This window comes from Sturnira hondurensis, unplaced genomic scaffold, assembly GCF_014824575.4.
Source record: "Sturnira hondurensis isolate 20B ecotype Veracruz unplaced genomic scaffold, ASM1482457v3 Scaffold0015596, whole genome shotgun sequence".
In the NCBI taxonomy this organism is placed as follows: domain Eukaryota; kingdom Metazoa; phylum Chordata; class Mammalia; order Chiroptera; family Phyllostomidae; genus Sturnira; species Sturnira hondurensis.
In genome coordinates this window covers 18,394,502-18,415,025 of record NW_028088227.1, presented here as the reverse complement: position 1 = coordinate 18,415,025, position 20,524 = coordinate 18,394,502, and the positions used below count along the sequence as shown (strand labels likewise).

General features: G+C 38.9%; 1 protein-coding gene across 1 annotated transcript in view; it reads right to left on the bottom strand.

Annotated features, from left to right (window-relative positions):
* Positions 1-5,290: 5,290 nt before the first annotated feature.
* LOC119000060 (solute carrier family 35 member F1-like) overlaps positions 5,291-20,524 on the bottom strand; it is a 218,720-nt gene continuing 203,486 nt past the window's right edge. The window contains exons 2-3 of the mRNA XM_037064837.1: positions 5,613-5,788; positions 5,291-5,313 (exon numbers count right to left, since the gene is read on the bottom strand). Coding sequence (XP_036920732.1) covers positions 5,291-5,313; positions 5,613-5,788 — 199 coding nt within the window. The remainder of the gene's footprint in view (positions 5,314-5,612; positions 5,789-20,524) is intronic.

Genomic DNA, 20,524 nt, shown 5'->3' with positions numbered 1-20,524 from the left:
TCGTCTAATTACATAGATATTTTTAATCTTGCAACATTGGTAACTGAGAATTTAGCCTATATAATCATATGTAAAAAGTGTTGTGGGCCTGCTGAGAACAAATGTGAAGCCTGCCTTGCATTTGGAACAGGCAACAGTTACCTTCTGGTGGGTGCTTCCCCAGACACCACAAAAAGAAAGGATACTTTTTCAGACAAAAACTTTGAGAAAAATATTCATTTAGAACTGGACCGCTGGGCCATGAGCTGCAGCCATCTGTTGTGTGTAGACTAGGCTGTTATTTTTATATTTTTCTCTCGTTCCTCCTGCCCTACTTGAGTGCTCTGAATGGGAAGAAGGAGCCTGAGAGAGCAAGGGGAGACAGTGATGCCTGAAATACCTGAGCTCATTACTTCAGCCTCCCTACTTAGCACTGAAACTTGAACCAGGTCTCTAGGATTTCTGTCTTGTGGAATTTAATGTCCAAAATGGGACTCTTTATCATGAAGAGGAAGGCATGCATTTACTTTTCAGTATTCTCTCTTTAGAAAAAAATGAAAGGGGTTACACATGCTGATATTTTTATGAGTACTTCATTAGTATTTTTAAAGACTTGTTTCATTTGCACACTCAAAGAAATACATAGAATGATTCCATAAATATCTTAATGTATATGTTTCAAAAATTTCCTGGAAAGCAATGTACGCACAATACTTATGGAATTGCTTTTAGCTGGAAGCTTGTCTTTTGTTTGAAATTGGAAGAACTTGTAAAAATATATTTCAGTGAAAAAGCAAAGCTTGCAGAAACAGCAGTCAGTAGGAATATACCAAATAATTATTAAGGATAGCAACAGTTTATTTTATTTCTAGGTCTGCATATAAAATGAAGCAGAAATTTCTTATTCTATCATGTTTTCATCACTAACATCCATTTTTTCACCACCATGATTTGAGGAAAAAACAAGGAATGAAAGGTTTTTTTGTTTGTTCACTTTCCCCTTGGCATCCTGCTTTTGCCCCGCAATCCTTACCTCCCCCATCACTACTTATATTGTTGATGAGAAAATAGAAAGGAATTAAGAGAGACAAGGACTGAGAAAAGCTGGCAGAAGAAGAAAAAGAGGAGGAAATTATTGACTAAATTTTTGTGGTTCATATATATGCAGAAGTTAAAAATGGCCAAAAGAGGAACCATGGGTATTTATTATTTAAGAACGGCTGAAAGTAGTTCCAAGAATCAGCAGGATTCTTGTAATAGCTGATAAAAGAAGCTGTAGGGCAAAGAATTTTATGGCTTTTTTAAAAATAAGAAATCTATCCTGTTTTCGCCCTTGTTTATAAAAGCCTGTCACAGCTCTTGCTTCTACAAATGCAAGAAAAATTTGGGCTTCAGTGGCACCTGGTTGGCCCCAGCCTCTTCTTCTCTCCTCTTGTTTATAGTCTTCGCATTTGTGCTTCTCTGTGCTTCCCAATTTCAGCTAGAAGGATTAGATGAAATTTTAAGAAATAAGTAGATATGAAAGTCTTTTTTTGAGAATTTCCTTGGCAAATCTGTAAGTTTTTGGAAGTTTCACTATACTTTCTTAGTTATATTCCTATGAGATAATAGAAAATCACATATGAATATAAATATAAATGTCTGTATCTATCTATCTATCTATCTATCTATCTATCATCTATCCATGTTTCTGTCCCCAGTTCCTGGCACCAAATTCCTAAAACGTGTAATTTCCTATAAGATGAGAGCAGTAGGAGCATCTGATGCAAGGTTCCGAGATCCCTTGGAATTTCCAGGGTACCCAGTACTGGAAGTATCTTCCAGGGTACAGGGTACTGGAAGTATCTTCTATTTTAATGAGGTGAGGATGCTCAGTGGTCTCCTGGATGGGGAACTAGTCACCAGAAGGTGCAAGCCATGATTAGAAGTTTGGAATTTTCAATAGCATTCCCGTATTCCCCAGAGAAGGGAGAGGGCCTAGAAATGGACTTAATGACCGACTATGCCTACATAACGAAACCTCTATAAAGATCCTGAAAGTACAGGGTTCAGAGAGTTCTGAGGCTGGTGAACATGTGGAGGTGTCAGGAGAGTCGTGTACCCAGAGAGGGCATGGAAGCTCCACACCCCTCCCCACAGACCTTGCCCTACTCATCTTCTCCATATCTATATTTGCCTATATTCTTTATCGTATCCCTTTATAACAAACTGGTCCACAGTTTACTATTCCTCTGGAGAGGCTCTAGAAAATTCACCAAGCCTGAGGAGGAGGTCGCAGGAACCTCCAATTTATATACAGTTCATCGGCCAGAAGAAACTGGCATTTGAAGTGAGGGAGGCAGTCTTGTGGGACTGAGCATTAAACCTGTGGGATATGACATTGTTTCCATGAAGATAGTGTCAGAATTGAGCTAAATCGTGGGACACCCAGCTAATGCTGCAGGGTTGCTTGCCGTGGAAAAAACCTCCACACGTCTGGTGTCAGAACTGTTGCAAGGGTGGCAGGAGAGGAAAGACACATGACAGGAAGGCTGAGCTTTTCCTTACAATTCCTGAAGCCCTACTCTGTGCATATAGCATGAGTTTAGATTGCAGGCTTTATTGCAATGAATATGTTTTAATTGCCCAAATAACTTCTCAAAATCAGTTACAATGGACCCATGGAAGAAACAGCTATCTAAATTTTACTTAAATTTTCAAAATTGTTACAATGTCAATAGAACCACTTTTTTGAAGTACATTTTTTTCTATAAAATTTATTGCTGAAGCTCTTTGTTATGAACATGAATTGTTTTTGAATTTTGAATCTGGAATAAAAATTTAGCTTCAGTTAAGGAAGGAACTGGACTTAAAATTTATTCAACAAGATATAATTTTTTTAAGGAGAATGGTGCTGAAATATTTGCGGGAATCAATGAATAATCAGGGACAAGTCCAAAACTCCAGTTTGAACTGGAGTTATACTGGAACTGCTCCTAGAATGTGTTGCTTCAGAGTCTTTGATCACTGGCCAATGCAAATTAGATAAGAAGAACACAGTTTGACTTTTGAGGTCAAATTTTCACATGGCTTTTATAATCACATCACACTTTACTCTCTTGAAGGGCTTCTTGTGTTTATTGCATTGTGTTCAACAGGCAACAATCGTACCTTTTAAGAAACTGTATGATTAAAATTATAAAAAGAGACTTGTTTAAACATAAAATCCCCAGTCTAAATTCTTGCCAGTATGTGTCCTAAGGTGACATTAAATTAATATGGTGGCCAGCAGGGCAGGGATGGCTGTCCTGGGATGCGTGGGAAGATGGGCGGCTCCCTCAGTCCTAATCCACTGCCCTCCGTGGAGCCTGGTCAGGGAGCAACCGGAAAGGAGGGGAATTGTCTCTATGCGAGAACCTCCCTTGTACACCCCAGACTTTCTACCCTCTTCTCTTTGTTCTGCTGTGCATTCCCTTCCAAATCTTGAGGTGTGTGAGGAAAGAGATTAGTGTGTTTCCACAGTAGGACATAGTACTGAATCAGCCCACACGAAATTAATGCAATTCCTATGTGGATTTCCAGATGCTAGCTTAATGCTAGCCTATCAAAATTTCTAAAGATGAACATTAAAACAACCTAACATTCTGAGTGAACACCCGAATAAAGACATGTCAGCAAATTTAGTGATAATCTGAGGCAATGGAAAAAATCTCCAGATAGGGCATCTCAGAAACTGATTTTCTCCCTCACTGACTGGGATAGATAGAATTTCCTCAGGCTGTCTTCCTCTCCTTTCCAAAGAGCCTCGATTCATTGCTGCCTCTTTCCAGTTGTGCTTCACCCTAACCTACCCCAAACCCTCCCCACCACCCACCCAAATCTTTGACCACTTCCTTCCAACTTCCTTGCTGTGCCTCCCTGGACCTGGCACCCAGGGCTGGGTTCTTAATTAAAGCTTTGAAATTTCAGGAAAACACCCTCCTTCTGTTCAGAAGTATCTTTTCCCTCCTTTTGCCTCTCATGGGAGGGGGCAGGGAGTCAGGAAGGCACAGCCCTGGCCTAGTGAGGGCCACTGTGTTTCCTAGTCCTGTAGCCTGGAGTCCGTTCCTGTTGCTGGAGGAGCCTTGGTTTTCTCATTTATAAGATTTTAGATAATAACACTTATTTCCTTTGATCGAAGGAATAAAAGAAGGAATTCATGTACATAGTTCCTGGTATATTATCAGGCTCAATAGAAGGTATTATTATTAACTTTGGGTCTTTTGCTACATTACACTCTCTAAGCTTTCCTATTTCTAACTGCGACTGTGAAATTATTCAGTTTCTTAGAATAGCTTGATTTTAGTTTTGTCCTGATGCAGATTTTTGTTAAATTTCTGGACTCCTGGAAAGTAAGATGGACAAGAACTCAAAGACTAGTTACAATTCACCATCTCACAGTCTGGAAGGTTTGGTTCTAGATACTACAGAAAAGATAAATGTATCACTTTCATGTAAATTTTTGGTTTTTTTGTGGTAAGATTAAAGTATTACAAAGTTGTCTTAAGTTTAATCTTATAGTTCTTATTTATATTTCTTGTACTGGGCTAACTAAAACAAACGGTGATAATACATCTTTTTAGAGGCTAAATGAAATTAGCTTCTTCAATACTTTAAGCAAATCAAAAGTTGAACTTGAATTCAGTTCCAACTTGCTCATTTTTATTCTCTCTCTAAGACAAAATCTGGTGTAACCAAATCATTATAATTAAACAATATTATTTTGGATGGCAATCCAAATAAGAAAATGTAAAAACTAAAGACTAATATACAGTTCTTATAAAAGTTTCAAAAAAGTATGACTATTAGGATTGATGTACACAACTATTCATGTACCTTTATTATTAAAGTATATAATTGTCTTCAAACTTATTTATGATTATTTTTCAATGTATATTTTATAGTCAATAGACTATTAGAGGAAAATTCTTGGCTATTTCTGGGTCATAGATAAAATCATACCCACCAGATCCAGTGGTACAATCATTAGCCTCTGAGGTGCACCTCCAGAGATATGCCCTGAGGATTTAAACTACAATCACCCCTTAAACTATTTTTACTGGACTCTTAGAGGCTTTGCTTTATTGCTCTAGCTATTTTAATTTTAGACAGAACACCTTACCTGGCCTTTTGTGGTAGTTTCCTTTTCTTTCTTTCCCCCTTTGCTATTATTAGAGTTATTCGTGTTTACTATTTTTACCTTTCCCAGAACACTTGCCCAAAGAACATATATTTGTCTGTAATCCTCTTGAATTTCTCATGGGAAGCATTGTTTAGGGCAGCTGTATAGGACCTATTCCAGGTTCCGGAGAAGCTCTATTTAGATTCACAAAGGGTAGAAGGGATTTTATGAGAAATTCAAATAGTGTGCAATTGTACATTTCTGCCTATGCATGCATTTCCCTTCCCACCGAATCCACACAATTTATGCATCTTTGTGATTTATTCATTCATTTTGCTTGCTGTATGATTGTAAAATAGAAAAATGAGATTTGGGGCTTTGAATTATCATATAATGCTGTAAGTGAAAAAGTTATTTGGTCATAGCTCATCCTCCTTTTAGATATTGGTACAAGAGAAGCCAAGCTAGATTCCTGGTGCATTTGCATGCTTACCTTGTCTGACAGCTAGTGTGGTGGTGTAGACCAGGAAGAGAAGGATGTAATTGAGGAAACTCTGGAAGACAGGTGTATTGGCATGGAAATCCTCTGACAAGTACTTGCTGGTCAAGCCAATTCCACAAATAAGTAGGGATAACACCTGGCCCAGAGCCACAGAGATTAACATCTCCCTGAAAAATAAAGAGAAACATAGCAAAGATCAGCAGAAAATCCATTAAAACAATATTTAAAATTTATTGAGCACTTGTGGGCCAAGTGCAATAAATAGTATTTCTTTTAATCCGCCAAAGCAATGCTATGAGGAAGGCACAATTGTTACTGAGGTTTTGCAAGGGAAAATCTAAAGCTTAGAGGGAGGGGTTGAGGGATTTGCTCCCTGTCGCATAACTAGGAAGTGGCAAAAGTGGAATTTGAGACTAAACTCTCCAAGTTTAGAAGCCAAGCGATCCTGGCTTCTAGCCACCGCACTCCGAGCCTGTGGGAAAATAACACTGTCCCAATGCCTGCCTTATCATTAAGCAAGTCTTCAGAAACCTCAGGGAGAACTTCTTGAACACTGACCAGTGCGTCCCCTGCCAGGAACCGGGAACTGGCCTGCAATCCAGGCATGTGCCCTTGACTGGGAAACGAACCGCGATCGTATGGTTTGCAGGCCCACGCTCAATCCACTGAGCTATACCAGCCAGGGCGAGTCAGAGATTTTTAAAAAATAAAACTTTAAAATGCCAGTCTGCTGTAAACCATTGGCTTACTCTTGATTATTTGCATAATAACTTACATCCTTAAGTGGAAGTGAAATGGGGAGAGAGGCAGCTAATACACCGGACACTATGCTCTTGATGCTGAGTATGTCCACTAAAAAATGCTGTGGATGGAGTGTGTTTCTTTGGGGAAAGAAGGTTGGAAACTATGGTTATGACATGATAATTGCTACAACTGCTTAAATTACTAGCACGGTGTTTTGAACTTTGGTGATACCTCGTGTCTTCCTAAATGAAATCAAGACCCCACCTCCCCCCACAAAAGGACAGATCGCTTACATGAGAGAATTAAATATTAGCCCTTGTGATATTGATGTATCAATGCACCCTAAAACAGCCTTCTACACGCCCCGTGCCACATATGTAAAGATGAACAAGATGGTCTTCATCACTGGGGAGCTAATAGAGCAAGATTTTGGAGCTGAGGTCCCACGAACCTTACTACAAAATGGAGCCAGAAGGTGCAATAATACTAATTCATATTTAATAAGATTTTACTAGCTGTCAAGTCTTGGGCTTGGATTTATGTATATATGATCTTATTTGATACTCATAATAACCTTATAAGAAAAATATTATTTTGTCCCATTGTATAGATAATTAAGTGGATGCGTAGAGAGGTTAAGAAACCAGTCCAAGGTCACAGAGCTAGCAAGGGGAAGGAAGTGTTTGCCTGGAAACTAAGTCATATGATTCCAAATCTCGACCTCTTAATTACTATGCTGTACCATCATTATGCTGCCAAAACATACTCTGCCCTCACAGAGGGCACAGAGCACAGTTCGAGAAACATAAGTGGCTGGTTTCCAGAAATATTCTAGGGAAGGTGAAGACAAAAAAAAAAAGGCAGCCTGATCTACTGACGAAAACTCTTCCACCAAGACATCTGTAGCATGTGTCTTTCAACAAAATTCAGCTCAAGTCTGTTCTTGTTTCTTCAGCCAAACAAAACAACAAATCTGCGGTATTCAATTCCAGCTTTTAATTAGTAGCCATGCCATTCAGCTGCTGCTACGGTTTAACAGAAGATGCGAATTATGATTTTATCCATCATGCTAATAAACATAGCTTGTAAGATAGGAAAGGATGGAAGGGACTTTATCAGACTAGTTCGGGAGTCCTTTCCCAGCTGCAGAGAGCTGGGCACTGTAGCTGTTGTGGCAGTCTGCACATCTGAGCTAAGTTACTAGAGTCACCAAAGCAAAATAAATGAGTAAATGAATAACAATAGAAATAAACCTAGATATTGACAACTTTCTAATTCCACCTCCTCACTCTCTTCATCATCTTTCTTCTATCAAACTTTTTTTGTTTCCTTTTTTAACACAGAACAGAGACTTTTGGTGATTTCTTTCACAAACTGTTTTTTGTACCACTCTCTTTGTTTTAGGACCTTCTCGGTTCATTTACTCCTCCGAGCTGTTTTCCATAGGTAACCACCGAAGTAGATCTGTGTCCCTCCAACCTAGCACCTCATAATCTTAAGGTGCCATCCTGCCCAGAGAGCTGCCCTTGGCCACTCCCTGTTCCCTGAGGCTGAATTAAGTGTCCTCATCTGTACACTCCTATCTCTACTCATACTCATTACATGGTGCAACTCAGGAGCTCCTAAAGACAAGAAAATGTGTTCTGTTCATTGGTGTGTTCCAAGCACCTGGAAGACTACTGGGTGGGAAGGAAATACTCAGCAAATACAGAATGAATAAATGAACAAAATTCACAAGGGAACAAACCTATAAGTGAAAAGAGTAAAGTCTTAGAGGATTTGAAAGATGGCTGCTTATTCTATCTTGAAAAACAACTAGCTCTAAAAGACAAAAATAGTCCTATTTTCACTGTATTCCATCTGCCAGTTAGACACTGAGGTTAATAAGCTATTTTCTGATGCATTTCTGAATAAGCCTGGTAAGGTGCTATCTCGCAAAAAATGATGCTAAATATGGTGTGGGGTGAAATGCTGCACAGTGAGCTGTTGGTTATTCATGTAGTATATAGAATAGCACACCAGAAGTATTCTAACACAGGATGCACAGTTCCTATAATTTTAGTAGCAGAAATGGAGAGGAGACTATAATGCACATTTTCATCTTCTTGTTTGTGCATTTAAAAGGACATCCTATCCACTTAAAATTCAGAATGACCAGACAATGAAAAATGCATGAGTCTCAGGAAAAAAACAGTACTGCAGGAAGCTGAATACCTGTTAAAACAGAGCTTTATCCATAAAGACTGACATGATCATTATCATAAGTACTTTGTTCTTTTAAGTTAATAGAATTTAGAATCTTTCAAATAAACCTGTTTTACAAGTCAGATGTTCCAAATAATAAGATTTAAAATAAAACATAAATCAAATCTTGTTTTCTTCCCTTAGTTATAAGAATATGTTACTTTAAGAAGGTATGAAAAATTTCAACACAGGTTACACAATCATACTGCTTTGTAATTCTTTAGCGTGAGAGTGAAGCAATTATGTCATCATCTTGAATCAGAGCATGTCAGCCCTTAGAGACATCTTCATTCTGATAACTTCTCTCTGGCAAGTCATGTCAGATCTGCGTCAGAGTATGAATTCAATGGGTATACATAAAGAACAGAGGCATACTGCCTTGACTAAAAACAGTATCACTCAGATGGGAGAGAAACATGTTCTACTATGTTTTGATAAAGATTCCTATTTTCAGAAGTTAGAACATTGGCTTCTTGAAGCCCTTTGCTGAAAGGTCTCCCCCCCCCCATTTAAGTATTAATTAGACTTCTTTGTAAGAAGATTATTAAGCAAGAAGCAAATACACATCTCTAGAGGTTTAACATTAATTGGAGTTTCCCTGAACCAGATTCTGCATGCATGAAATTTAGTCTGTTCTTCGGTTCGGTGGTACCAGTTTTGTGGTTGTTTTTCTTTGTCTTTTTTAAAAGAGGAAACCAAAGAAGCCACAAAGAAACCCCCTGAAACAGTATTTCACTGAGCCTCCAGGATGCTAAGCGTAGGAGACAGTTGGAACACTAGTGTGAGAAAAACGAGTCCCAAGTGCGCATGTAGACAGTGTGTTGTGTGTCTAGAGAAGCGGCACAGAGTGAAAAGGCACCATGTGGAGTGTTGGAAGCCTGCCTCTTGAGTTCCGCTAATTAAACTCCACAGTCTTGGGCATCTCCCACTTTGGCTTGGATTTCTTCCTGTGAAGTAAGAATATTATAATTGGTGAGTGTATAAGATACCTCGTATGCTCCCCTTCAAATCCTCTTGGTCTCATCCATTCCTAGGGTCTCGGGCCACCCACTCTAGCTCCAGCGGTGACTGCCACGTCTAACTCTGCACAGATTATAGCAATATTATGTGGGCACAGCCCAGTGGCCTTGTGCCTCATGTCTATACTTTGCACCTTGTGCCTTCTGCCCTGGGGATTCCAGGCTGATGCTGAGGGCCAGACCTTCTTGGTGCCCATTCATCAGCAGCCAGGAAGTGCAGAGGAATTAGTGAACTTGACCACTAGGAAACTAAGGGACATAAAGCTTTCCGTCTTTACATCTCCTTCTATTCCATAATTCTGACTTACTTTTAGAAGATGCTAGTGTGTAATCATTAATTCTTGAAATTGGTATCTTGCTCCTCAAAATCTACGCTTTTATGCTTTTGATTAAACTCTTTAATAGCTGAGTTATCAACAATCTTTGCTCATATATTATGTGCACACTCTGTGGGGTTTGGGATTAAGGCCTGCTGAGTGCAGGTTATAAGAAAGAAATGTTTGGCCTCTGCCTGTAACAAGCTGAAAGGGACATGGAACATAAATGAATGAAGCTATTTGAATCCAGAATGTAAAAGTACCTGCACACACAAGTAAGTCTGTATAAAACTGCTAGAAGTTATTGGGATAATTTCAATCTTTAGAATTGGGCAAAGCAAATCTGGAACGGTTTCACGGAGAACATAGTTTTGGGTCTTTTGTTGTTTTAAATAATGGAAGAAATGTAGTTTGGTATTGAGAAGTCGGCACATCATTCTATGAAAGAGAATGCTGTGTTATCTCTGAAGGGCATTATCTCTGGACTGACACAGGGATCACTGGGCTGGCAAGGGGGAACCCAAACAGCAGAGATGGGTAAAGAGAAGTGAGAAGCAAAGGAACCTAAAACATACGGTAGAGTTTTAATTCGGCAGAAATCATTCTTTAGAATTTCTGAGCAAGGGAAATGAGGTAAACTCCTGTTACAATGTCCTCAGTTTTCTCCGCCCATTCCTTTAGTTAGGACCACGTCCTGCTTTGATGAGGAGGAAAAAGTTCCAGCGGGAGAATACACTGAAGAACCAAAGACCTCTCTGTGTAAGTACGGCATCCTGAAAGTTCAATACCTTCATAATACATGCAGTGCTGGCTGAGGCATGCCAGGTACACACCGGTATTTCCATTCTGACATTGCAAAGCTACGGTCTTCTAATAACTTGCATCTTTAAATCTTCAGCATGGCTTTCTGTGTGTCTTTGAACAGTATTAGTCAACAGAAGAATGTGTTTTAGTCTTTTGCCATCTTGTTATTCTTGTGTAATACAGCCATTTTTACAGTGAAGAATTCTTCCACTAGTATAAAGATTTTGAGCATACAAGGTCTGTCTGGAAAAAGTCCAGCCATTGTTAATATGAGAACAGGTTTGGGTGACATCAATGTAACCTGGCAGCCAAGGAGAGTGGACTGAAATGCGTGTGCATGAACAATGACAACTTCACTGTAGTAGTCAGTGGGGGCAATAGACATGCTGAGTAAGCACGTGTACTGTGTGGTCATCACATTCAAAATGACTGAGTAAGTAAAGCAACAGATCTGCATCCAATTTTGCATAAAGCTTGAACATTTTTCTGTGGAAACTACTTGGATGATTCAGAAGGCTTTCAGGGATGATGCAATGACTGTTGGCAGCTTCATCATGACAACATGCCCACTCATGCACCACATTTGGTGCCCTGCGACTTCTGACTTTTCCCAAAACTAAAACCACTTTTGAAAGGAAAGAGATTTCAGACCGTTAATGAAATTTAGGAAAATATGATGGGGCAGCTGATGGTGACTCTAGCAAAAGATTTTGTAGAGTTTTTTGAACAGTGGAAGGACACTGGGAGAACTGTGTGAGGTCCCAAGGTGCCTACTTTGAAGGAGACTGAGGCATCATTGTCCTGTGTACAAGGTTTCTTGCATCTTCTTCAATAAATGCCTATTTTCAATAGCACGTGGCTGGATACTTTCTGGACAGACCTTCATACATTATTAAGAAATACCAGTTGAGGCTAATTGCATGGTTATTATTACAGTTAATAAGGTTTTTAAAAAATAATGGATTGTATGACTAAACATAATCCTCTTCCCCACCAAATTGCAGGAATTTTGTTATGATTGCTTAGTTTTTTAATTGTTTCCTAACATTGTATCAGGTAATATTTTAAGATGCCCTGTCCACTTACAGCAAAGTCTATCTTTAATAAAAGTGCAAGCTCATATTTAAAATCATCTCATTGACAATTACAAATTTTACTTAATATTTTTGTTACATATCATTAAATTTTATTGCATTTGTTTTACTTTGTGATACGGCTGATGGAGAAAGGTCAGATTAAGAACATGAGAAGTCTCCTTTGAGCAATTTTTGTAATTTATGGTGCATTTTTGTATGATCTTTGACTCTCAGCTTTTGTGTAGAAATTGCTTCTAAAACAACAATCTTCTTTGTGAAACTTTGTTAATCAGATGGTGTAATCACCGAGTCCTTTGATCAGACTGCATGAAGGAGTTGAAGTCAGGAGGCCATCACAGGCACCCTCTGAGAGCGGAACATTTACTCCTCTGTCAAAAAGCTCATGTAAGTTACAGAAGTCAACTGTCTAAGGAGGCCAGTCACAGAAGATCACATATTACATGACGTGTCCAGAATAGGCAAACTTACAGAGACAGGAAGTAGATAAGACAGCTGGTAGTTTAGGACTGGGGGAGGGGGAAAGAAGAAGGTGGCAGCTAAAAGTATAAGGCTTCTTTTTAAAGTGATAAAATGTTCTAAATTGGATGGTGGTATCACTTGCACAGATCTGTATAATACTTTATACTAATTACTAAAAACCGCTGAATTGTAGTTTAAATGGGTAAACTGTAGAGTATATGAATTATATCTGAAAGCTGTTGTTAAAAAGAAAGAAGAAAAGAAGGAAGACAAGAATAAAAAAGAAAAAAGAAAATCACACAATAGTCAAAAAATAAAGTTTCAGTCATCTGATTTACCCATTGAGCGTCCATCTGATCTACAAACTGAGTGATTGCATCAGGGTCAATTTATACATTAAAAACTAGTCAATCAGGAACCCAGACAACAGTGTGGTGATTATGGGAAGGAGAGAGTGGGTAGAGGAGGAAGAGGGTATAAGGGGATAAATGGTAATGGAAAAAGATACAATAAAATATAAAGTATTAGTCAAGCTTAATTACTTTCTTATTGTTTCTACATAAAAAACAAATATTTTTCTGATATAAAATAATGATATTATTTTCTTTCTGGATTCCAAGGGATCATCTTGTATTCTCCCTTAAGACAGCTATTTCCAACTGTTTTTGTCTCATGGCACACATAAACTAACTACTAAAATTCAGTAGCATGCCAAAAATCTATTTTTGCCAATCTCAATAAATTTGATTGATTTACAAAAAATAACAATATTAATTACCTATCCTATTTCCCCAAGTGAAGTTTTTTAAAAATAAGGAGCCTATACTTGTATATAACAATTTTTGGTACCAAGAATTAATCCATCAGATGCAACCTTATGCAATGTGACCAATAAGATGCAAATTTATTATATGACCTGTATATTTATGGTTCAAGACAGGCATTCATACCAGATGGCTATTGTGTTGGCTGTTGACATTTTCTATTTGATAATCTAAGGAAAAAGAGGCCAGTGCCCCTGTAAATAGTCAGTTTTGCATGTTTAAAAAATTCTTGTAGCACACTAGTTGAAAATTGCTGTCTTTACATGTCTACTCCCACTTTGGAAACAGTTGATTTAAATATAAGTTTTTAATCATTAGTTTAGAATGTGAAACCTTTGTCATCTTCTTCCAGAGAATCAATATGATGTCAAAATGAGAATATGTTTTGAAAATAAATTTAGATCTTGACTCTGCCATTAACTAGCTGAAATTCTTTTCTATAGATTCATCTATAAAGTGGGGGTAATAATATATACTTCACAGGGCTGTGATAGGACTAAATGAGATAGTTTGTAAAAGTGCCTACTGTAGTACTGGCTCATGATATATATTCGGAATGGTAGCTCATTACTTTTTAGTATACTTGAACCAGTACTTTTATTGATTACTGAAATCTATATGTTTTGCTTATGATACATTTTTTAAAATTAGAGAAAATACTGCTAAATGCATCCCAGATTTATTTCCTCAAATTCTGAATAATAAGCTTATTCCAAAATTTGGGAAGATGAAAGGAGTCTTGCCCTTCAGAAATTGAGGAAAGACGGAGAGGTGCGGGAGAGGCGGGGAGAGAGAGAGAAATACTTAAAAAATCTTACCTGACATGACTATTCCAAAACTAACAGATCTAGTTTTAAATAGGAACTTCTGGCTCGAGTTCTCACACTTGCTAATGCCTTCTTGGAGAGCAAGAAAAAAGTGAGGATATTTTTAGGTCTATTGTATTGCTGTTTTCTTTCTTCTTAAACGAATGACATTTTTCATTATAAAATGCCTTTAACTTTGTGTTTTGAATTATGTTAGTAAACCCTGAGGCCAAATGGCAAACATTTAACATTAACATCTACTGAATAAATAAAAACAAGAATGCATGCAAGTGTCTGGTGATACTCACTTTCTTTTAAAATAAAGACCCACATCCAATTCCATTATTTTATCATGTATTTACCAAATTTGTATGCATGGAGTACAGTGCATTTGAAGTAGAGCAAATTGGGAAAATTAGATTCCACTAAGTGCTGAACTTCTCTACACACAATTAAAAGCTGCTTGAAAAATGTATAATCAACTGAGATCATCAATTATGCCTTTTACTTGGAAGAACATGTAGGAAACTTAGGACGAATAAGTGGGGAAGCCATGCCTAATTTTAGAAGACAAATATATCTGACTTTTGCTTTCAAGTCATGAGAGGATTCTCTAAGTGGAGGCTGGCTGACATTTTTCTTCATTCTTTATATCAAAAGATGACTCCAATTGACATTACAAGGATCTGACAGTAAAGGAGTAATGTTACCTCTGTGCCTCTGACAGGCTACTTTGAAAAACAACTCAAAATTCAACTTTTGCAGCACCAGCTAGAGCAAAGGTATTCTAGAGGGTAAGGCCTGTAAAAATGAAAACTGGATATTTACCATAATTAAATATTACGACTGGGAAGAAATTCGAGCTGGTGAAGTTTCTACTGTAAGAATGATTATAACAACAACAAAAATCTATTATCACCACTCCCACTTCAGGGCTCAGAGAGGAAAAGGCAAATGGAAAGAAGGGAGGCCCTTAACCGAGAAATCCCTAAACGTTCTCAGCAGCTTTTAAAGTGGAAGGGGACAGAGGGTAGACAGGTGGGAGAGAGCGCTTCTACGGCAGGACAATCGAAGGAAGAGTTCTAAAGGCTTGAGTCGCAAGGCAGGCTGGTGGAAAAGAAAGAACATTAAACTGATGAACTGGTTGGAAGGCAACTCAAGGCGGTTCATGATACAAAATGTTCCAATTTTTTAAAAGGTACCAAGATTAAGCCTTGTGGAGAAAATATGAGGTCAAATAAAAATGTCAGGCAGGTTAGAAAATGAACCTTCTCATTGAAACCGTGTTCTAGGTAAACGAGATCTGCTTGTTCGGACACCTGGAGCCCCTCCTGAGGCTATGACTGAAAACCAGTCTCAGGCCCTCAAGTTGTGGGAAGTCACTAACACTTTTTTAAGCACAATGGGGAGACAGGAGGGTCAGTTAAGTGGCCTAAATTGTGCACTTGCTGTTCTGGTACTTGAGCTCACTGTGAAATCACCTGTTAAAGTGGGGAGGTGTGCTCTGACACACCAGGCTGGGTGAAACCCACTCTGCAGAGTGGAAAGGGGTGGGCAGGTGCCTTTCTCCCCTCAGGGCTTCAGTCAGGTTGGCCCTCGACAATGCGGACTGCTGGGGAAACGGCCGCTGACTGTGTCTGCAATGGAAACCACTTACAAACCACCTTTCCTTCCCTTTTTCTTACATAAGACTTGGGTAAATGCAAGTAATTTCAGATTACTAGCACACCCGTCTTACCTAGTAAATGCGGCAACAATATTACTAAACTGCCCAAGGCACAGAGAGCATCCAATGACTGTGTGGCAAAATGCCAAAAAAGAGGGTAAGATTTTGCCTTTCAAATTAAAGAAAAATGGAATGGCCTTATTAAACTTCTAAAGTTCCACTAAAGGGGAAATTAAGAAAAACGTCAAGAACTAAAAAACAAACACTTCAACTTATTCTAAAAATATGTTTTCCTAAGGTATATTTTCCACCTACCTCCCCCTACCATCATGCCTAAATTCTTGGGACCATCTAGAGCTCCTGGGAGACAAGAGCCGCCATGACACAGCAGCCTGGTGGCTGAGTGCAGTGCTGAGCCAGGCTGACAGCCTCAGCATTCTGGTGAGCTAGGGGGCAGAGGGCTCACCTTCTATTTGTGAATGCTTCAGCGACAGGTAATTTGGCATCAAGAAAATACAGAGAAAAGATATTTGTTATCTCCTTTGCTTCTTGAATCATGGAAACATGCTGTATTTAATATAGCAGGAGCCTAGGAAGACTCCTGCTGTATTAAACTGATCATGGCCACCAGCAAACCCATTGATGGTCCTACCCCTCTCTTCCTGGAAAATGACTAAGTCCCTGTCTTTCCAGTGGTACCCAGTGCCCATGTGGTGTCAGGCCCCTTAAGGTTGTGCTGCTAACACCAATTGTATTCCAGTATGACATGGCTGTTCACTAACTGAAAAACAATTTCCAGACACATTAGTTATTTTGAACGATCCTAAAGAAGAGAGTTTCCAACTCCATCCTTGGTTCTCTTGATACTCTGAAGTATCAACAAATGACTGCATATACATTTTCTTTGTCTATTCATATATACATTCTCTTTATCCACTCATCTCTCAAGGGACACTTAGGTAGTTTCCATATAGTGGCTATTGTGAAATATGCTTCAATGAAGACAAGACTACAGATGTCTCGTCCAGATATTGATTTGATTTCCTTTGGCTGTATACCCAGAAGTGGGATTTTGGGATCCCACAGTAGCTCCGTGTAGTATTTTGAGGAACCTCCGTGGTGTTTCCCATAATGACTAAACCAAGTTACATTCCAACCAATAGAGTATGAGGATTACCTTTTTCCACATTCTTGACAAGCCTTATCTCTTGTCCTTTTGATAATAGCCATTCTAACAGGTGTGACGTGATGTCTCATTGTGCTTTTGATTTCCATTTCCCTGAGGATTATGATGTTGAGCACTTTCATATATACCTGTTGACTATTTGTATGCATGTCTACCTTGGGAAATTGTCTATTCAGGTCTTCTATACATTTTTTAATTGAATTGTTTTCATTGTTGTTAAGTTGTATAGTTTCTGACATATTTTGGATATTAACCCCCTTTATCAGATATGTGCTTTGTAAATATTTTCTCCCATTCTGGAGGTTGTTTTTTTCATTTTGTTGATTGCATCTTTTGCTGTGCAGAACCTCTTTAGTTTGATGTAGTCCCACTGGTTGACTTTTGCTTTTGTTACCTGTGCTTTTTGGTTGCCACCTTAGTTTTAATTGTGACTGTAGAGGTGATTTGAATAGAGTCTGACTCTCATTTCTTTTCCTTTATTGATCTTTGTGTGTGTGTGTGATGGAAAACAAAGGAGAGGCTAAAAAGCTGTCCTATTTAAAAGTATAAGTGGACTGGTACTTGAAGTACCTGTCTCACCAGCACACACATTGCCAAAGACATTAAATTCAAATGACCTGTGCATGGTGTGCACGATGGTGTGCACATTTTGTGGTCCTCAGTGCTCCTGAGGACCAGTTGGTTTATACACAAAGTGGATTAATTTGCATATAACACTGCATGGTCAAATAACTCCAGTGCATGTTTTACTTTAAAGTAAAAATGAAATGAATCAAGGTGCAACTTGTAATATGATGTATGCATTCTGCTGAATTTAAATGAATTCTAATTAAATTACTTGGAGCAAGATAAATTAGATTATTTTTCAAGCACATTTTAGATAAACCTAATAAATTTCTATGAATGAAAAAGGCAGAATGGGTTTTGAGTTGATTGCTGATATATAGTCACGGAATAAATAAGAGGTCAGGCTGACCTTGAATCATGTCTTCCTGGAGGGAAACAGCTACTATATTATTTTCAGAAAGGCTAGCTAAAAAGAGACTAAGATTTACTTTATGTTGATAGGAAAATAATTTATTGAGGCATTTAGTTATGTGGTTTTTCCCCTATATTTTTTCTCTTAGCTTTTGACTTCACTGGCATCAGTGGGAAGGAAAACAGAAGGCTAAAACAAATGTTCCTTTGTTTCTGATCCCATGGAGGGGATCAGATTGGGGGTAGGAAAGGCAGACATCAGCTAGAGGGAGATGGGCACAGAAACATCAAGTTGGGGAGAGATGTCCAAAGACTATGGTAGGCTCTACAAGTGAGAGGGACTTGAACCCACCACCTCATGCCACTCTAGGGAGGTGAAGGTTGTAGACATCTAGATGGGTTAGCTTTGTAGACCATCTAGGGAAGTGGTACCCCAGAACCAGGGTCGCTAATCTGCAACGATTTCTGTGCCCAAGGGTGGCACAAAACTCACAAAGCCTCTGGATTCTAAGGAACAGTGCAAGCCTGGAAAGTATATATACTGGTGGTCCAGTGTGAGTGTTTTTTCTTAAATTACAGTTTACTTTCAATATTATTTTACATTGGTTTCAAATGTACAGCATGGTGGTTAGACAATCATACACTTTACAAAGTGTTCCCCCTATACTTCCAGTACCCACCTGGCACCATACATAGTTATTTCATATTATTGACTATATTCCCTATGCTGTGCTTTATGTCCCCATGATTATTCTATACAACCAATCTGTACTTCTTAGTCTTTCACCCAGGCCCTCAATCCCCTCCTCCAGTGTGTTCTGATACACACGAGACCCTGAGCCATCTGGCCCTAAAGGGGCAGGGAGTGGAGGAGTGGAAGGTAAAGGTGTCCGGTCAAGTGCAACTGTGGAAAGGAAATCTCCCTTCCCAAATGGCTGAGAGAGCATTTCTTCTTAGTCTAGATCATGAAAAATTAGAGTCAGAATTAATAGGTTTTGTGGAACTTTGTGGAACAGAGGATCTTGATGTCTTGTACTCTTGCAAAAGCTATTTCATTTTGGTTAGCTAAGAAATCATTCATGAGCAAAACATCTTGCTTCCCTAAAATCCCTTCTTTTCCTAAACCTTTGGAAATGCTTGGGATTTTATTATGGGCAAGGGCTGTAGTTTCTTTGGCTTTGGGAAAAATGGTGAGTAAAGTCTGAGAGGGTGGAAAAGGGACACAGGGAAAGATTTCCAAAGCCTTAAAAAAAAAAGACAAATACTGCATTAAAGGATGAAGGAGGAGTAGATAAGGATAATGTGCAATAATACCTAAAATATGTAGCCATTCATATGACAATTATTCACTTTTCTAAAACAACATATAAAGTCAGGTGAGTCTGGGTTGAGAACCTGTGAAAGCTACCTGGCAGTGAATGAAGTGATATTGCCTAATCTACATTCCAGTCCCATAGGCAATCTGAGGAATGTGAGAAATGAGGTCCTTGGAAGAACAGAACATGATGGCTTCTGTGATACATATTTCATAAATGTTTTGTTACAGAGTGTTCTGCTCTGCACATCCCCAATGCCGTCTGAGATACGTCAGTGAGAGACATGAGAGGCGCCGGCTTTCTTATTAACGTACCTTTTCATGTTTGGCGCATAAACTTTTGGTTCAGTGACAATCCCAGAACACATCTGCAAGCATTTTCCCATTCATATTTAGGGAAATATTTACCAAAAGTATACGAGTAGAAGTAGGGCAAGGCTTATGAACTGCTTGAGGGTCTCTAAGAACAAAAGGGGAGGGGTTAGAGTGGAGGGGTTCCTGAGAGAGAAATAAGGTTCCATCCTCCACTAGCTTCAAGGTATAAATACTGTGATTCAACTATAATATAATTAGGAACTTAAAAAAATAGTTTTATTTACACCAAGGTATGCATGTTAGCACACAGACCTCAAAGTCCCAAATAGAGTCATTTAAATAAACCAGAGGTTGTTTTTTAATGAGGAATATGAAATGTTTCAACACTAAGGGGATAAGTCTATGTCTACATCTCTTCAAAGATGAAACAAAGAATGAACAGTGTGTCCAGTGGGTTAGCAACTATAGATTACGTGTAAGACAAGACAAGGGAGACATCTGAATCCTTCCCAAATATTCTAAGGTAAAGGTAGAACATTGCTAACATCAGAAAAACCATGAAAAATGTTAATTTATAGTACAGCATGGCCAGCAAAGGGCAGGCAGTGGGGAGGAGATACCTGCTCACAGCAGGGCATGATGGGAAGACATTGAGGGAAAGACTCTCCATGGTGGTGTTTGCTGGTCAATGCCAAGCCCTGCAGCCAGCATAATGCAATAACCTGAGGGTTTCTAATCCTCTGTGACCTGTTCTTCTCTTAAGCTCAGTGCATGGTGTGAGAAGCCAGGCAGCTCAGTCTTTTGCCGGATCTCTGGCAAAAGTATCTGGTTTCTGGGCATAAAAGGAAGATCTAATTGAAGATGCCCGCCCTTACCCCAACCCATATGCCAACTATATGAGACAGGTGACCAGCACTTGGTGCTCTTTTCCCTCTATATAAAAATTTGGGGAGTTGTTGACGGAATTATGTTGGAGAGAATGTGAATTTTGAGTGTCAGAAATCACCCAGCTGTGCCTTTCAAGCTGCAGCTTCCCTTTACTCCCTGGGCAGCAGAGGCCTTCTGAGTGTTTAGAGACCAGCAGGTGTTGAATCCGTGCATGCAGAGACAGATGCTGAAATCCAGCTGG